Genomic DNA, 18,905 nt, shown 5'->3' on the forward strand with positions numbered 1-18,905 from the left:
TCAGTATTTCGCTTCAGGCGTTGATGGTTCGACTTTTGGCATATTCGGAAAATATGCCAATATACGGATGTGATACTTTATATGTTTGCATAACAAGCAATCTCAGAATTTACACATCGTAAGTCTCACCTTCTTGTCCTGTATAAGTCTTTTCAGAGCGATGTATATCTGACCAAAGTCTGGTCGATCGTAGGGTCTCTCACGCCAGCAGTGTCGCATCAGCTCGTATCTGAATTAAGCCAACACATAGAGTGAGATTTACGAGAAATCAAGCTGAACTGGACAGGTATTGTACAGCGACTGAACACTGATTTTGAGTTTTGTCAATAATTGCATACTTGTACTAACATGATTAAAACTTTGGAATCCGAACTGTGACCTGCAAATGGTAATATTGTTTCTTTTTTGGTTTGGTCATAAAATTTCTAGATCTTTTTTTTATTCTGATGTTCATTTTAGAGATACATTTTTATACTTTTGCATTTGCCAGTAACTAGAATTTCAACTTACACTTCATTGTCACAGTTCAGTGGTTTGGGCATACGATACCCCCTAGGTAGCTGTTGATAGAGTTCAGCACATGTCAAACCAGGATACGGGGTTCCACCTGGAATAAAACATGAACATTTTAATAATTATGAGCCGGTAAAATTTATGATCACAGAATTTATCACTGGCTTCTACGATTAACACAATACATATAATTGGCTTATTCTTGTCATGTAAAACTGTATGCATCGCCAGACAAGGGTAAGAAGTAGGATATAATAGCATGACGCTCACTTATTTAAGATTTAATGTTTTCAAAACTGCTTCAGCCTGTATTCTTTTTACTTTAATTATACCTCAATTGGTATCCATCCCACCCCCTCTTACTCACCTAGTGTAATAATCTCCCACAGCAATATTCCAAAGGACCAGCTAATCAATGTAAATGAAACCAGAAATTCTTGGTTAATTCTTGAAAAGACAGAGAAACGTTTCTGTGCAATCCTAATACCAGAGTCCATTGGTAACACTCATCTAACGGTGTCATTACATCCGAATATGATTAATAAGAGAATGGAACTTACTGCAGTCCGTTATGGACATTGAAGTAGCACCTGTATGACATGCATTGGCCTTACTTTTTACGAGTTCGTGTAATCACGATGTTTTCGCGAATCCCTTTCGTCACTTCACGTGCAAATTTACGTCGATTTTCCAAGCTACCACAATTTGCTCTTTATGAATGATTTCCAGGATTTCGGGCAACGTATAACAAACATTCTATCTTGCGACGTGGATACCACGTCGGTGTCATCGTATTCCTTACTTACACATCGCTCTTGGTCGTGTAAACGCTGTAGTTCAAAGACTCGATAGCCATCCATCGTACAGGTAGACGACCCTGTGTGCAACAAAATATACATTGATTTCAGGGTGTAAAAAGCAGGCCACTGATGTTTTGAAATTTGTATCCCGCTAGCGCTATGATCTCTTCAGAGGGCTTGCCATAAGAACACATGAACATTCGCTAATCCTGGACCATTTATATTCCAAAATCAGAATATGTATTCGGCCGTACATGGGTGTGTAATTTATGGTCACCTTATGAAACGAAGGATATAGATTAACGTTTTCCGGAATCTTGTAAGTTCTCATGTTAATGCATTGCAATCACATGAGTAACATTATGACAGTCACATTTTTCGTAAATTTTTCTGACGTCACCAAAGTCAAAAACTTACAGCAGTCATCTTGACGTAAACTTCATCACCCCGTGATAATCCGAAATCTGCCACCTTAGCGACGTAGTTGTCGTAGACCAAAATATTGCGAGCAGCTAAATCACGATGCACACACTAGGGATAGGGAAAGTAATATAAATTAAATATGTCTAAATATTTGTGATATCAAGTACAAATGAGTGCTCACTGTTTCCTAGCGGATAAGAGGTATAATAAAGGAAGTAGATTTAAATAATGGGCAGAACTTAAAATTGGACTGCACGTCCACAAAGTGACGGACAGGAAAAGCCAAGGAAACGCATCGTCCTATCATTGTTTGTGCACGCCGTACTGTTTGTACTTCCATCAAGTGATCTCATTCACTTTCTGTCTATAGAAAAGCTGCAGCGGCGAGCAAATGCTATTTCTGCCAAAATCACTCACCCCTTTCTCTGACAAGTGTTTCATTCCAATTGAGACGTCGGCAGCGAATTGCAGTAACTGTTCTGAATCGTATGTCGACATGCTGTTTATCTGCTTGGCGAAGGTTGGATCTGTTTCCAGGCAGCGACTCTTGCGAAGCATGTTCAAAAGATTGCCGTAGGTGGCGTACTCAGTTGCTACGTACAAAATACCTGGGATAAAGAAGAGGAATGAATGCTATGTTACTATGCATCAGAACAAATAAAAAGACTGAAAAAAACTATAGACGATGCAAAATTATTATTTGACCTAGCTATGTCTTATATAAGAACACGTTTTATGTATTAATCGAATCACACTGATTTCAAACATTGTTATTGCGTAGTGCTGGAATTACGTTTGAATCGCTCGAGTAAGTTTGACCGTTGAAGGAAAACTGAAGATGAGCTCGACTCTGCAGTCAAATAGAAATTGTATTTTATTGTGTGCTTGTTCCATACTCACCTAAATGTTCGCAGGCTCCTATCAAATTGACGATATTTGGGTGCTTTCCAACTTTACACATTATTTCCAGTTCGCCAATGAAATCTTTGCGATCAACATCACTCGCTCCATCTGCGAAAAAAAGATCGAGACAGATTGTAAGATAGATGAAAGTTGTAACGTCACGATTGTGTCAAACCATGCAGAAGCCATTTGAACGCATCAAGTCGAATTTCACCCAGACACTGCTGGGAAATCAGTGACAGAGCTAACTGTGGAAACGCAGCTATCAGTGGCGGGGTAGCGTGCGCTATGCGGATCATCAAAAGGTCAACCCCGCCACGGACAGAGCGTACCATAAACACATCAAATATGAGATTAATTATGCTGGAAATCAAGCTTAAGGTAAAACAAACACATAATTTAAGTGCTGTAACAGACATGTAATATATGTATGTAGTGTCATAGTGGTGGCTGAACCTACAGCAAAGTTGACTGATCAGAATACACAGTACAAAATACACGTTATTCTACGACTCTGCACATACACACATACTTAGAAAGACGAGAGCATGCGCGCTTGCCTTCGATAAATTAAATTTACCTTTGAGAACTTTAACAGCTCCTTCAATGACAGTCTTGTCGTCCTTTTTGATATCAGCTTTCATGACTCTACCAAAGTTTCCCTCAGCAAGTATTTTATCTTCGAAAATGATTTTCTCCCAAGGAATGCGCCAAAAGTCCAAATGAGCGGGTACCAAGAGTTGAGGTGCTTCTATTGAAATAGACGTCTGTAAAGGTGGTTGTCCCGATGGGTCGCTTCCGTAATCGTTGTTGCTGGATTCTTGTCTCTGAAGCTAAAAAAACAAACGACAGAGAAGAGACTTACGTTGTTATGGTCTGAGACTAGAATACAAACATTCATGAATTCTTGCTGAACTATTGTCTACTATGGATCTCCTAATCTTAAGACTGTGTATCATAAAAAAGAATGGGTACAAGTTTGTCTGTCTCCTCTTTCAAATGAACCAAAGAAGAAGAAGACGATTTTCCACAGGAAGAACTGTTTTATCGAAAGTAATTCGGTACCAAAGATTTGCGATTTTCACAAAAATAAACCAGTGGAAACTATATACCCCATGAGCTTCAAATGGACGCCAACAAGTGGTAGACCCGAAATCGTATTATAAAGTGCGAAAGTCTTATATCTGTCTCCGAAGCGCATGGTACTTCAAGTGAACGTTTTGCATCAATCGTTCACTCATAACAGTGGCTGTTTGTCAATAACTGCACAATGAAGTTAACCCTCTTTTTAATGATGTTATTTCAATGACTGATTTGGTATACACTGAGAAGAACAATTGAAAACCTTGGATAAGCCTGAATGTACAATTATCAGGTGATCTTCCCCTCATTACCTCACTCATTCGCATTGTCGGTTCTGATACCGCTGCCTGTGTTCGACGTCGCTTGTTTCGGGTTTTGATCAACATGAAACAGACTGCGCATGCCAGCAGTAATATTAATACGATGCCGCATATGATGCCAATCACCATGACAACTGCCGACGTGACATCTCCACTTGAATCGTCCCCGTCAGAAACCTTGTGCATTAAGCTAACCGAACTCGCCATCGTCGCGTCATCGCCGGGCAACCTGTCATAAGTAACTTCGCCGCTAGACGTTGGATTCTGTGGTTCTGAAACCGGAACAAAATCGACGGTTGGTTAGTTCTACCGGCCTGGAATTGATGTGTTGATGACAGCAATATGGTCATTAGATTAGATACATACAGTCAATAGGCAAGTTGTACATGTGGGTCGAGTCATTTCGATATGATTTCATGAGAAGAACGAGAACTGGGAAATACATCAAGAATTACAGCTGGTTGAGCTTCAATGAGTACTTCAAATTTACGATCACATCAAAATACCGTTGAAATCAACAAATTTGCCTCTTTAATTGTCTGTTTCACCTACGAAAATACGGTAAGATGATTTATAATTCGTCGATTGCCTAGTTATTTTAGTGATCAAATGGAAACTTAAGAAGTAAACTCATAATCACCTTTTGATCTCAGCATAAAATCATTCAACAGTGTTATCAGAGGGTAGATTGAAGTCTCACTTCGTCATAGAAGGAGATACGGTAGTGCCAATGCATTGTGGTAAATAGGTTAATGTGACCATTATTTTCATCTCATGTGATTGTGTAATAAGTTTTCTATCCATGCAATATCTTCGCCGATTGTAAGATATTCCCTTGCATAGAGTTCAGGTAGCTGTTACCAAACTCCATAAAATACACGTACACATGCAGAGTTCATCAAAAATGGTCATTTGACGGTCAGTGGCAGATATTCGGTCTCTAACATTCTTGACGGTTTTTTTGCTGATCTTCTGTCAAACCTAAAAAATTGCGCTTGACCCCTAATTGTGATTCTTCATTTCAAAAGATAGTTGATTTACAGAAAACAGACAAGAATCGTTAAGAAAGGATAAAGTAGGGAAGTTAAAACATCATTTTCTATTGTAGCCTTATCAAATATGTTGAGGGAAGCCCGGATTTAATACTTACTTTAGCGTAGTGTGTCAAATGAACGAAAGTTTTTAAACTCCAGTTTCGATGTCCTCATTACTATAAATACGTAGATTTTTAATTTCACCGTCACATACAGAGACGAGAGACTAATGATAGCCCTATTGATCTCTCTAAAACTGAACGCTGTAATATCAATGTGTTTTTGTTACGCTGGGTTAGAATCACTGTTGCATATCTGTGTTTAAGGTAGAACGCGCCTCGGGGACAGATATTCAGACTCTCAAACTTTTACAATTCTCTTCTGATACACCACTTGTGGGGGTTCATTTTAAAGCTCTTGGTGTAAAAAAGCTTTTCACCGGCTTACTTTTTCGAAATTCTAAAATTTTATTTTTCGTCATGGAGGGATGGCGGCCATTTTGAACAGGGATGGCGGCCATTTTGAACTTTCAATATCGGTAAAACTTGCATTGGGCTACTTGTTTGTCCAGTACCAAATTTTGCACGGTGACCCCCGATTTGTATTCTTCATTTTGAAAGACAATGGTTGAAAGATTGAGCAAAAGTTTAAGTCTCTCACTTTCGAGGCGCATACTACCTTAATTATAATCGGGACGTTAAAAGTTGGCCCATTTGTTCACGAATTCCAAATCCGATGTGTATGTATGTAATAAGTAAGTGCTACACCATGACAAGTCACTAGTGTTTCCACGTGCAGTAAAGGTTAGGTATACACACTCCGAATGCCAAATTAGGAATAACTTCAAAGATACTACATGTATCACGTGCCTCGAACACGGAATAGAGGTAGGGGAAAATTAATTGGGTTGAATGTCAGGCAGGTTAACCTCATCGGTACAACTCTATTGATTAGTAATGTAAGGACAATCAAATGAACTTTCTTTTACCATACTTCGACAGCATACCTGACTGATTGCTTTGTCTCGTCGATAGCGTTGCCTCAAAACTTTGGTTGTGGTGATTGGTTGTCATGGTTGTCTGTTCGTTGCTTTGTTCTTGTAAAATTGCTATTTTAAGTGTTCGGATGAATACGATATTATTATAATGAACGAAAGAGGGTTTCATAAAGCTCATGTACAAACACAAAACGATCAATGAAGAGAGAGTATCCAGTCATGTTACTTTCCCAAGCATTCGGATTACAAGAGACTTTAATTATTTTCAGACAAGATGAGGAGCTACACAGGCAAATATCCAACCATTTCGCTCGGGAAAAAAATTGAAGCTTGTAGGATGGTAAAACTTTAAGGGGTGTCAGTTGTACTGTCTCCAACATTATTCATGAGTAACCAGAAAATATACACCTAAGAATCGAACTCGTCTAGATCCCTCAGAAAGTTTGTATAAATAAAGGCAGAAGTGTACACTGTAAAATGTGAAATACGTGACGTCACTGGCGAGCTCAACTAATTTGTGTAAGATGAAACAAAATCGATCGGAGAAACGTTGTGCTCACCTGAAGGAAGAGTCGAAGTTGCCGTCTTGGCTGGCGTTGTTACTTCTATCGTTCTTGTATATGGTGATGTTATTACTGGAAACAAAACGTTTTAGAAATGGATCAATGTCTGTGGTTCCATTTTGTCATCGATATCTTCCCAACGTTTGCAAAATATTACATTTCAGTATCTCTGAAGAATCTAGTGCATGCCATACAGCGTCCAATGAAGCACGGACTGGTCATATAGTCTATCATGGGGGTACACTTTGTATATGGCTTGATTGTTATGACAAATTCATTCATTTGTCATTACTTATACCTGGAAATATTTGCATTTGAAGATGTTTATGGGTAACAGCAAAGAGGAGTTACGGTGTTTGTCAGGAAGGTGTTACAATACAGTTCTCAATTACCATTTCTCGTTAGTAGTATTTCAATCCATTTACAAAAATGTGTCTCTAACTTGTCTTTTTCCACGGCAATTTTGTACTCTAAAAGGCAGTTGGGTTTTAACTTGTAGCAAATACAGTGAAATTGATGGTTTCCTATCATTCATTTTCATTGCATAAGTAAGTGTTTGCTCCAGTTATTTACAATAATCTAATACTTATAGCAGAATGCTTAGCTGGACTTTATGGTCCAGTGGAGTAGACGTGCAAGTTCTGTAAAAGGTACCGTTACATTTCGAATAGAAACAAACTTGGCATTTCGTGCTTTGTTGTTTCAGGACGATTCTGACAGAATCTACAAAGACGGCTCCTACCTTGGTCTGTTATAGCTATGACTTCATTGCTGTAAGGCCCGGGACCTTTACTCGTGTAAGCTCTGACTTTGAATGCAAAGGCGGTTCCTGATGCGATGTAAGAAAATGTCTCAGAGGTACCACGTACTGAACGAGCTCTTCGATATCCACTATCATCCTTGGTTCTAAATACATAGTCATACCGTGAAATAAGTCCATTTCGTTTGTCTTCCTCCGGTTCTTCCCAGTTCAAAGTCATTGAGTCAGTAGTGATGTTACTGGCGACGATATTGATTGGCGGACCACTAGGTACTATGAGAAAAAACAAAACCATCGAATATATGTTACTTTTGTCTTGTGATGTATCAGGGCATTGGCACATTTATTGACCAATGTATAGAATCCCTCACCAATAACAATTTACTTTGTTAAGTAAGAAGATTGAGTTTTGTTCTTGTGGCTTGTGATTTAAATTTTTCTGTTGAAAGTGAACTGCAGCCCAATGGAAGTAATATGTGGCCGTAGGAAATAAGTGGAAAGATAGCTTCGGGAATAATTCATTAATCATCAACGATATGACCAGTAACTTCGATTTTATTAGAAAGAACAATGTAAATATCAAAATTACATATAGCTTTCAAAGTAGTATCTTTTTCCGCTTCACCAAAACGGGAGTATTTATTTTATTTATTTATTTATTTATTTATTCGGAAATCCTACGGGATCAAGTCCCATTTACAGGTTCCTCAAAAGCTCAAAAGAAAACGGTTAAAAAAACACTGAACAAGACAGCACCAAACAGAAAGTATTTACAAAACTAAAATCAAGTGTAGGACACACAAAGACAAAAAACAAAGCAAACAAATCAACAAGGACAGCCATTAAAATATAACATGTCTAATGTAAGACTTTAATAAGTCATTAAAAATATCAATATTATGATTATTACGAAACAATTCATTAAAATTACTCATACATCTGTTAAGAGGAGAAAATTTAAAAACATTGATACGGCTACGAGGTGGTCTGAATGTGGGACAGGTGTGCAAAAGTTTGCCAGGTGCATTAAAGCATAGCTTTGATAAAACATCTGGTAAATTATAAAATCCAGTTGCACGCTTGTAAAAACATCATATCAAGATAACAGCGACGTTTCTCCAAAGTTGGTAAGTTGAACAAGGTACAGAGAGCTTCATACTGGTCAGCATGATATGAAATATGTGTTTTGAAACACAAATATTTTATGAATTTACGTTGAACATTTTCAAGTATTTCAATATCTGATTTTTGCCAAGGGTTCCAGACAACACAACCATACTCGAGACAGCTCCTTACAAGAGAAGTATAAAGAGATTTAAAAGTTTGAACCTGAGTAAAATTTTGAGAGTTTCGTTTTATAAAACCCAGCATTCTAAAAGATTTATTTACAGTTAAAGAAATATGATCTGAAAAGCTTAAGTTTGAGGTTAAAATAACTCCCAAATCTTTAACTTTTTGCTGTCTATTAAGAATGATATCTAAAATACAATAGTCAAAATGAATTAAAGTCCTCTTGTTGGTAAAAGAGATCACAGAACACTTTTTGACATTTAAATCGAGTTTCCAAGATCGACACCAGAAGGCTACAGTAGAAGAAATATGATCTGAAAAGAAGGGAGTATACGATAAGAGTGCAAATTAAAAAGAATTTTCACTAACCATCTTCCGGCGTGCGTATTTCGGCATCAGCACTTTCACCTGTCTTGATAGTGTAGGCTTGCACGACAACGCGGTACATTGTGTACGGTCGAAGGTTACTCAATACATAGTTCTCTTGCACAGTAGTTCGAGCTATTCTATCTCTCAATTGTACACCATTCTCGTAGATCGTCAGCTCGTAATGAGATATCTCCCCATTTGGTACTGCAGGTGCGTCCCATGTGACCAGAATTCTGTCGGGAGTATGAGCTACCAATCGCAGGTTTCTAACTGGTCCTGGAGCTGCGAAAAGATAGAATAGGGTCATGACTTTGGCGTTAAGAACATTGAATATTTGCATTTAAAATAAAGCACGATCATAGCATTTAGCAGAAGAAAAAAATGATTATTTATATACACGATAACATAGCAAAATTCACTTTTTCATCGAATAACACGGGTGATTTCACAGGCTCAGCTCTTTTTTAAGGGAAAATGTAAGCCAGGATCTCGTCCCTGTACACCTGTAACATGTCAAGTTGATGCAATGTTATATTTTGAACTGAAATTTTAGATTTTCATCCGACATCGCTTTTCCAGTGCTAAATGTCAACCTATCTACGGCTAAAATAAAAACAGAAATTTTCGGTCCAAATTTAAAACCAATTTTGTCATAGCTTATAAATTTATATTGCAAAAGAACACACAAACGTTGCTGCGGTATTTGACATTCTTACAGAGTAACTGGCATAGCAATACTAGCTTCGATGTCCAGCCTAAAATCTGCCCCAAACTTTATAACATTCAGTGAGTAAAGAGTTGTATAATTTGAACTATGTCATCCAAGTGTTTCATCAGTGGACAGTTTTATCATCTGCAATCAGTAATAAACTGTGTATTCAACATGGGCAAAATGTACCTGCTTTCTACAGCGTGGGCTATCATATTTTTAAGGACAAGTATGAATTTACGGTGACACAAAACTCCTTCTGAAGCTACATGTAGTCATTACAAAACAAAAATGTCTTTGACAACGTATTTTGGTGTCCGAATGATAAAGTCTTGAAATGGCACGTATGAACTGATGACGGAAAGCAACAAACTGTAGAGTTACTGTGTTGCAGATAACTCACCATCCTGGCGGGTCCGAATGCTAACCAGCGCAGATGTTGGCCCCTTCCCGGCACAGTTTTTTTCAGCGATACCTATCCGATAAACTGTATAGGGTTTCAAACCTTCCAACACAAGCAACGTCTGGTCGGGGTCGTCGACTTCGCGGAAATACATTTGCCCTCCCTCTTCCTTATAGGCGACCTCATAACCCTTGACCCCAGAGCTCTCGATCATCTCCCAGCTGACTTCGATGGATTTCGACCCTAATACGGTCAGTGTTGGCTGCGGACCCTCTGTCAAGGCTGCAAATTATTAGAGACAGATGCCTTAGTTATATAAGTTCTATTGCTGTCATTTCTGACATCTATAGGTAAAAACCTTAACCAGTCAAACACATTTCTTAATATCCCTGTACACACTCAAACAGGCAATAAGGTCCCAGGTCATTTAGAAAACGCTTTAATATGTTTTGTCTGCCGTAGTGACCTAACGCCACTCTCTCTGTCAAATGAATAACTTTATTGGCTCATCTGATTGCGCACTATATTTTGGCTCCTCGGTGTCACAAGATAGAAACACCAAGATAGAACTTACTTGTCAACGCCTTTTTTAAATCTCAGATCATCGGTATTCACAAATATATTTAATAAACTCTTTTGCCAATAAAACTTTGTGTGTCGTTCCATAGATTTGTTGCGATTCGCAAATGAGAAGTCGATCAGAAGAGCAGCCAATTCGTATTTGCTTTGGAAACAATTACCTTGACAAGGCTGTGAAGTAGTTGATGCGATCAGTTTTGGCCCTGTTTCCCCGTTACCACCATTTCCAGCTAAACGGATTTTAATTTTATACTCGGTGTCATGATCTAAACCCTGCAGGACGTAAAAGGTCAAGTTAGACGAAGGAATGGGTTTAGTCGACCAGACGTTTTCAGTAGCCTTCTTGAACATTACAGTCGCTGCTTCTATAGGTCCTGACCCTATGTATGGCTCGGCGTTAGGATTGATCGTTAAACTGTATGGTCCTGCTGCAATCAGACTTGGCGAATTTGACGGTACCGGTGGATCTGATCCTGAAATCAAATGATTATGATAAAGCGTTGTAAGACATCACGTATTGATAATATAATATAATCATTGCTTTAGGTTAATGTATGTAGACAGGTTTATATGCGACGGAATTCAAAAAGGTTGCTTTTTCACACGGACTACTGCGCATGCACAAGTGCATTTTCAACATAAGCCGTATTACTAACCATGTTAAAAAGCTACGAATACATTTCACACTTAGAAGTGTTTGTAAAAACAGAGACTTTGTATGTTGGTAAAGATACTTAACATATATATATTATTATATATATATATATATATATATATATATATATATATATATATATATATATATATATATATATATATATGTGTGTGTGTGTGTGTGTGTGTGTGTTCACCTTGCGATTGACAAGTGGGACCAGTCCAGCCGTCAGTACACACACAGCCTCGATATCGATCACATGTACCACCGTTGTGGCAATCACATCTCAGTTTGCAGTCAGGACCGTATTGGCCGACATCACATGCTGTTGAAATCAAAAAGAGACTTATGTAACAGTAATAGCTCCTAGTCTTGCATCCATTCGGTTTTTAGAGTTTCGTTGCACTGCGAATTGACAGAATTGTTGCAACAATAACGGGTAGGCGTAATCCATTTGTATCGGACAGACCTGCCGAAGATGCATACACGATTGACTATGCACAATACGCCTTGTCTTGTAATTCCTGAATATTTCACTCTCGTATTTCATTGTCAAACACACATGAGAATATATATATTGGTGTGGATGGCATACTGGCAAAGATACGAATCCGTAGAAATCATTAATAACAGAATCTTTCCTGGATTTTTTGAAATGTAAGGTTCCATATTCATATCCGAGTACGATGAGAAGGATAATTGACAAAGTAGATGAAAAGGGCACACTGTTTATTCGCTTGAGTGCTTTTATATGTGTAATCATATCTGACCTTCGTTGCATTGGTGACCTTCCCACCCAGTGGCGCAAGTGCATCCGTATGGATCAGGAAGACAGAACTGACTGAATCCACAGCCGTTGGCATATGCATCACACTCATAGTCACAGTTCTCACCATATTTATTCTCTCCACAAGCTGTTGATGGATGAAATCAGCGATGTTTAGGCATGGTCAGGGTAAATCACACTAATAACAAAACATTCCCAAGAAACTTTTCCCATAACTTTGTACATCGCAGAAATGGTAAGAGGTAGCTGACAGTTGCCTGTTAATCTAAACAGTCTAAAGCTGTCAACAATATAGTCACTGTTTCAACAAACAATATCGTTTATCAGGGTATGCGAGTCTACTGATAAAGACAGTTATATAGTTGACTTATCTTTGCTAGTTGACTCTTAGCAAATTGAGCTAGATACAGAACAAATGAGAGAAAAACTCGTAAAAGACTTGCCAACAGAACAGGTCGCTCCCATAAAGCCAGGGGGACAAATACAATCGCCAGATTTATCATCGCAGACACCTCCATTTTGGCAGTCAGGACAAATTTTATCACACTCTGGTGGCTTCCAACGGCCAGAACGACATCCTGTGAAAGATAATCAACAAAGAGAGAAATTATTTAGGATTGTCTAGATCTGGTATAGAGACGACAATAAGGGAATCGTCATTATTTATGGCCTGGGGGCTGAAGGAATTGATTGGGGTGGGAAAATGAGTCTCAGTGGGGTTATTAAAATGAGGGTGCAAAGAGGAAAGCACACAAGATAAATTAGAACAAACAATGCGGAACAATGTTCATTGTCATGTTTAATAACTATAACGAATAAATATATGTAGATAAAAAATTTGATTAGGATTTTCAACATTAATGAGATGGAAAGATGCAAAATGTATCACATGGGAAACTTTGTCCTGTTTTGCACTCATCGGTAAATCAACACACCATTAGTTCAGGAACTCGCTAAGCCATCAAAACTCTTCAAGATTATAGCAGCGATTGCTGCCCAGGCGATCACTTATGATAGTTGCCTAACACCACGACTTAATTTCCTCTATTTTCTTGAGACTTCATATTTTGACAAATCTGACTGTTTACAATTTCTTACATCCACATGTGTGGTACATCTGCTTTCAACAGGAAACGGGCATAAATGTAGTGGGTTCAACGTAACGTTGTGGTCACTGAGAAATTTAGGTGAAACGAATACATTGCGTGACTGCATTAGGTAAAGTGTGTGTTTAGAATATGTTGACAAGTATAATTCAACACAGATGAACGGTCACCACCGGCAGTATAGCTAATGTGTAGAAGAAGCGATGTGTTCTTTAGAAACACTGATTGGTATAAAACCATTGTTACATGTTTATCCTGATATATATATATATAATATATATATATATATATATATATATATATATATATATATATATATATATATATATATATATATATATATATATATATAAAACCGTACTCTCTGTGCCCAAGTTCAGAGGTTGCCATAAAGCCATTATGGTGATAACCGGGAGGGCACATTGTATACATTTGTGTATATATATATATATATATATATATATATATATATATATATATATATATATATATATATATATATATATATATATATATATATATATATATATATATATAATTACCTCTGACAACCACTCTGGTTATTCCTCCAAGTGTTCTGTTGTCCGATGGATGCAGTTCATATATACCGCCATCTGTCACCGAAATGTTTGTTAATTTTAGGGAAAACGATCGAACGTCTTGTTGCTCATGGGATGGATTTACTGAAAAGTCGATTGCTTGGCCGTTGTGACGCCAGACAATACTAACACCGTCTGATAGTTGTTTGTGACGTGACATCGAAACAGTTAGGTTATCACCGACACTTGCTCTCATCGACAGCATACTTGGTGAAATGACGCCAGGAGCAACATCTACTAAAATGTGAAAACGTTAGTTTAAGTTAGCATTGATTATGTTGAACTATATGTCAGTCTAGGTTGTCGACTTGGATGAAGAACTGACAGTTAAAGGGATACAGTAGTCGGAACTGCCCTCAAGGTCGTAAGGGATCCATACGACCAATGCAAACGCTGTATCCAAGGTACGATGGTGATTGATGAAAGTTAATACATGTCTGTTATAATCTACTCCGCGTAATTTAAATGTTGCAGCTATGGTGATGAGGTAAATCTAGATATCGTGCACGAAATACAGTGTTTGTAAATAAGAAACTCGCACAGGCGCAGTTCCGACGACTGTTACCCTTTAAGGAGGCCAAAGTACTTGAATGCTACCCAACATAGCGAAAATGATGCTCTGTTGACAGGAATTTGATCTGAAAGGTTTGAATACATCATGTGGTCTTCTCTTGACGTTGTATGGTTTTACGGGTATTTAAAATGATTTTCCGTAATTATCAAATAATTTGTCTAGAGACATGGTTGAATAAGTTAGCATTATCTTCAAATAGGGGTATTTGGGTATTTTCCAATTGGTTATCCATTATTAGGTAGAAAAAAAGAAGATGTGACGAATGCTTATGTTTCGAGAAGTACAAAATGCCTTTGTAAATAATCAGGGATTGCCCTCACCAAGATTTTCTAGCTTCAGCAATTCATCTGAGAGAGAGAGGGGGGGGGAGAGAGAGAGAGAGAGAGAGAGAGAGAGAGAGAGAGAGAGAGAGAGAGAGAGAGTTAGCGATAGACAAATAAGCTCGCCAAAACAACAGAAAGAACCAACTGAAGTCAAGAAATAGGCAGACAGACAGCCATCCAGCAAGACAGACAGAATGCTATAATTTGGTAGCTCAGAAGGAAGTAGAATATTTTGCGTTCGGAGTAGGTTCTTTCTAGGAGACAGCCCTTTGACTAAGCAGGACGGCAAAGATTAACAGAGGTTGTGAATGGGAACTATGAATGTTTTGATGAAAATGGACTTAAATTCGACATAGCCTATTTCCGAAACATGTATGCGACTCTGTCAAAGATGTTTCTGACTTTGATAATCTTGAAATAAAATTCGCCCGATGTATCTTCAATTCACTTTTAAATTATGAATTACTCGATAAAACACTAGTAAGTTCAGATATCTCTTTATTCTATACAAACAAAATCATGCGTACCTGATCGAAAAACCTTCAATGTGATAACACTCTCGGCTGTAGTTTCATCACCACATTTGAATACGCCATATCTAGCACTGCCTGTCTCTCTACCCCAAGCAGCTTCCAATCTATCTGCGGTAACCGATGCCTCTTCTGGAATCCCTCGTCCGTTGCCTGTGTCTAGGGCCCGGGCAATGCTCAGATCAGTTACCGGGACTGTACCGCTGGTGTCTACGCAGTAAAGGTGCGTTTCACTTGCGCTTGATATGATCGGAGAGGAATTTATCAAAGTAAGATGACAGGACACTGAAAAAGAGAAGAAAACAAGTGACGATTATTAGCGCATGATGATTCCCACGGGACAAGCACACGTGCTGCGGTTGGATGAATCAGAGAACATTCACTGATACCCCTGTGATTCACCACAACATAAAGTTGAGATGCGCCATAACGTTAGAATGACATCTGCTATCGACACACTCTCCGAATATATCAGAAAAATATTGTGAAATGAAGAGGCCACTTTCGGCGACATTTGATATCAAACTGGCGCGCGAGATGTGATATTTATGCGTCTCATGATAGGCAGAAGACGCGTGCACAGTCCTTTGCGACAGTGTCCAGCTTACAAAGCGAAAATAGAGTTACAGAAATCTTTCTTCGATGATGACCTCATTTTAATGACGTCATTTAATTATGTATTAAAGTGTACCCTAATGTCGCGATCCTAAAGAATTTAAGATACTACAACGTCTATGTCATATTAGATTTGCATAAAAACTGTATTCTGATTGTATCTATCTCTTTCATATTTTGTAACTATACATTGATAAATCTGATCGGGATGTATGCATGTTGACGAAAGGTGGACCAATTAAAACATTTATTTTTCCTCTCTTGTCCCAAGATTCCTTTAGTTTAGCGAAAACGGTATTATTACTTAGCTGTGCGTGCAAAGCAAAGTCAAAGGTCATAATAAACCCTGACTATCCAACAATATCAAAGTTAAGAGGTTTCATGTGAAATTAAGGTCTCACACAGCCTGGCTGTACAATATTTGTTGACAAACTTATTCTAGGGGATAGATTATTGTTGTAGTGTCACGTTGCATGACGTGATGCTGGTGATCGCGTCTACCAGTTCCTGTAATGGATATTTTTGAAGATTTCAATTATCACTCTAGAATGGATTGGATGCTATCCCGGATTTTAGATCTTCCTTGTACAGTTTAGCAGGAAGTTTTCTGCGCAACAAATACATTTAATATCAAGAAATTTAACACATTATTTGTAGTCATTAATATCAGATGAAAAAATTAAGTGACACGAGTACACCCGCAAACAAAAGCACAAAAAATTCGTATTTTTCTGTTTACAATGACGAGAGAAAGTGAAATCTTCTCTTTCTGTGCTATTTTTTCCATTTATTAGGACTCTCTTTCTTGGCTTGATAGCGCTGATGATGGTTAGTGGGTGGAGTTTCTTGTTTACCGATGAAAAATGAGTCGTCATCTAGACTGAAACATCGTGATACCAACTTCTTATAACCCTTCTCAATTTACCAGTCTTTTAAGTCAAATTCAAACACGTTGGAAAAAATGAGCTATTGTCATTAACTGCCAGTCTGTACAGCATGTTCTTTCAGTTTTAACAGTCTACTTGCAAGTTAACACAATAGCACTTAGTTCGTATGCACAGAAAACATTTAGTCCTCCTCCATGATCCGTGAATCAATATTCAAGTTAGTCATGAAAAGCATGTGTATGTTATGACCATAAAAACGGCAACAAAAGTTTGTCGCATTTCTAAACCGTTCCAGTGTCGTTTTACTGTAAACTTAGTCTCCGTAATTTTAAATAACCTGCCCAGGCAATGACCTCTGATTCGTTATACAATCCAAAGCTGCACAAAATGTGCCATTAGCACACATTATCACGGGAGGAAAGAGAACGCTGTGTATGAGTTTCTGTAAGGAAAGACACAAGGAAATACCTATACGCAACAAGGAGACCCTGCAATCACATCTAGGGTGTTACAAATACCCTGGGCCTCAGTCCTGGTGCAGAGTAGAGACACGGCCTGTCTGACACTGAGGAGGAAAAAACACTTTACCCCACAGTGAGATTCGTAAAGTAATCACGTGATGTTTCGAGCATTCTGTTTCAATGCAGAGGATATAGGTTTCGAATGCGACCCACCTCCTTCATGACTTATGTTCATGCATTCCTGCTTTGAGCGGCCGGTGTTTCAAGTGAATATTTAACGTCATTTAAATCTATTTTTCTACCACTGTGGTTCATTTCTAGATGATGTGAACATGTAACAGCTTGGTATGGACTGTGTTTACGCTAAGTTACGAGCTAAAACTTCGCTAATGTGGCTCCTAGCAAAACAAAGCTTACTTTGTATATACTCCACTGTGTAGGTAAATATTTTTACAGTAATTAATGAAAGGTTCAACGACCTCTGATGTTTATTGAAAGTCGATGAAGAAATGTCTCTGTTGACCTAAAACTGAAGGTCAGGAGGTTAAGTACCACAGAGCAGCTTTCTAATACTAGGATTATTATGGTCACTGATTCTGGTGTTTTTATTGCCGTTGTCTCATTCACAAGACGTCACACCCACTAACAATGTGAAATACTGCGTATTACAGATCCTTATGGTTGAAATAATGCGACGTCACACGGTTGAAGTCCTTGAACTTGAATTAATTGAAAGTAAACTTTACAAACATTGTGACTACCTGTCGTTTTTGACCTAATACAATTTGTTTGCTGCTCGTTATCTATTATATCAGTATAAGAGAGAGAGAGAGAGAGAGAGAGAGAGAGAGAGAGACAGAGAGAGACAGAGAGAGACAGAGAGAGATGGGCAGATAACGAGATGGGGCGGGTACGGATTGATGGATGGATGGATGGATGGATGGAGATAGATTGCATGTAATCAATAAATAGGCACACAAGCAGTGAAAGACATCTACTTGCAAATACGATTTACAAATACGTTTTCAATGAGCTTGTTGAGAGAAAAGCGAGCATGTTATTTTTACTTAGTGTGCTAGGGGGTCAGCATATATGATCGCCATGGTGATTTCGTTTAACTTCATATAAACCATTACAAGATCTGACGTTTAAAAGCGTTGTTAGACTTTGAACCAGGCAGACATTCATATACTTGTGTCATCACAATAAATACATTCCTGTGCAAATATGTGTCTACACAATGAGGAATGACGGGGCATTTGACCCGGTGTCGGCTGATATCTGTCTTTCACGGCAAAGGGTGGTCCGCATGTTCTTCTCCCCAACTAGCATGACAAAATCTAAACATGGCTTGTTGCAACTATTTTGAGGCAAAAATGTGTCGCCGAAAAAAAATATTGCTGCAAATTGTCTCTATAAATCAAAAATTTCTCAAAAAGAAAAATTACCAAGTATGAGCAAACATTACATTCTAGTGTGAGATTAATTGTAAGTTTAAATTTCAAATCGGAAAGAACATCAATCTATATTCTGCACGCAATATCATTGTAACATTCACATTGTATTCAGCAAAAATCACCCTGTACTAAAAGGGTCAACAAACGTCATGGATGTTGAAGACA

At 38.1% G+C, this 18,905-nt stretch overlaps 1 protein-coding gene across 13 annotated transcripts in view; it reads right to left on the minus strand.

Annotated features, from left to right (window-relative positions):
* LOC139139280 (tyrosine-protein kinase receptor Tie-1-like) overlaps positions 1-18,905 on the minus strand; it is a 49,558-nt gene that overhangs the window by 3,128 nt on the left and 27,525 nt on the right. For 2 of the 13 annotated variants that reach the window (XM_070708128.1, XM_070708135.1), the window contains 21 exons: positions 15,318-15,605; positions 14,788-14,814; positions 13,837-14,130; positions 12,632-12,766; positions 12,172-12,315; positions 11,598-11,726; positions 10,908-11,219; positions 10,168-10,449; positions 9,056-9,337; positions 7,379-7,669; positions 6,634-6,708; positions 6,083-6,184; positions 4,034-4,314; positions 3,220-3,472; positions 2,637-2,747; positions 2,154-2,344; positions 1,731-1,844; positions 1,320-1,390; positions 881-921; positions 511-607; positions 130-229 (listed from right to left, as the gene is read on the minus strand). In XM_070708128.1, the coding sequence (XP_070564229.1) occupies positions 130-229; positions 511-607; positions 881-921; positions 1,320-1,390; positions 1,731-1,844; positions 2,154-2,344; positions 2,637-2,747; positions 3,220-3,472; positions 4,034-4,314; positions 6,083-6,184; positions 6,634-6,708; positions 7,379-7,669; positions 9,056-9,337; positions 10,168-10,449; positions 10,908-11,219; positions 11,598-11,726; positions 12,172-12,315; positions 12,632-12,766; positions 13,837-14,130; positions 14,788-14,814; positions 15,318-15,605 (3,620 nt within the window). The remainder of the gene's footprint in view (positions 1-129; positions 230-510; positions 608-880; positions 922-1,319; positions 1,391-1,730; positions 1,845-2,153; positions 2,345-2,636; positions 2,748-3,219; positions 3,473-4,033; positions 4,315-6,082; positions 6,185-6,633; positions 6,709-7,378; positions 7,670-9,055; positions 9,338-10,167; positions 10,450-10,907; positions 11,220-11,597; positions 11,727-12,171; positions 12,316-12,631; positions 12,767-13,836; positions 14,131-14,787; positions 14,815-15,317; positions 15,606-18,905) is intronic. The other 11 variants (XM_070708131.1, XM_070708136.1, XM_070708132.1 and 8 more) reach the window with 7 other exon arrangements.

The sequence above is a fragment of the Ptychodera flava genome, chromosome 8, assembly GCF_041260155.1.
Source record: "Ptychodera flava strain L36383 chromosome 8, AS_Pfla_20210202, whole genome shotgun sequence".
NCBI classification, from domain to species: Eukaryota; Metazoa; Hemichordata; class Enteropneusta; family Ptychoderidae; genus Ptychodera; species Ptychodera flava.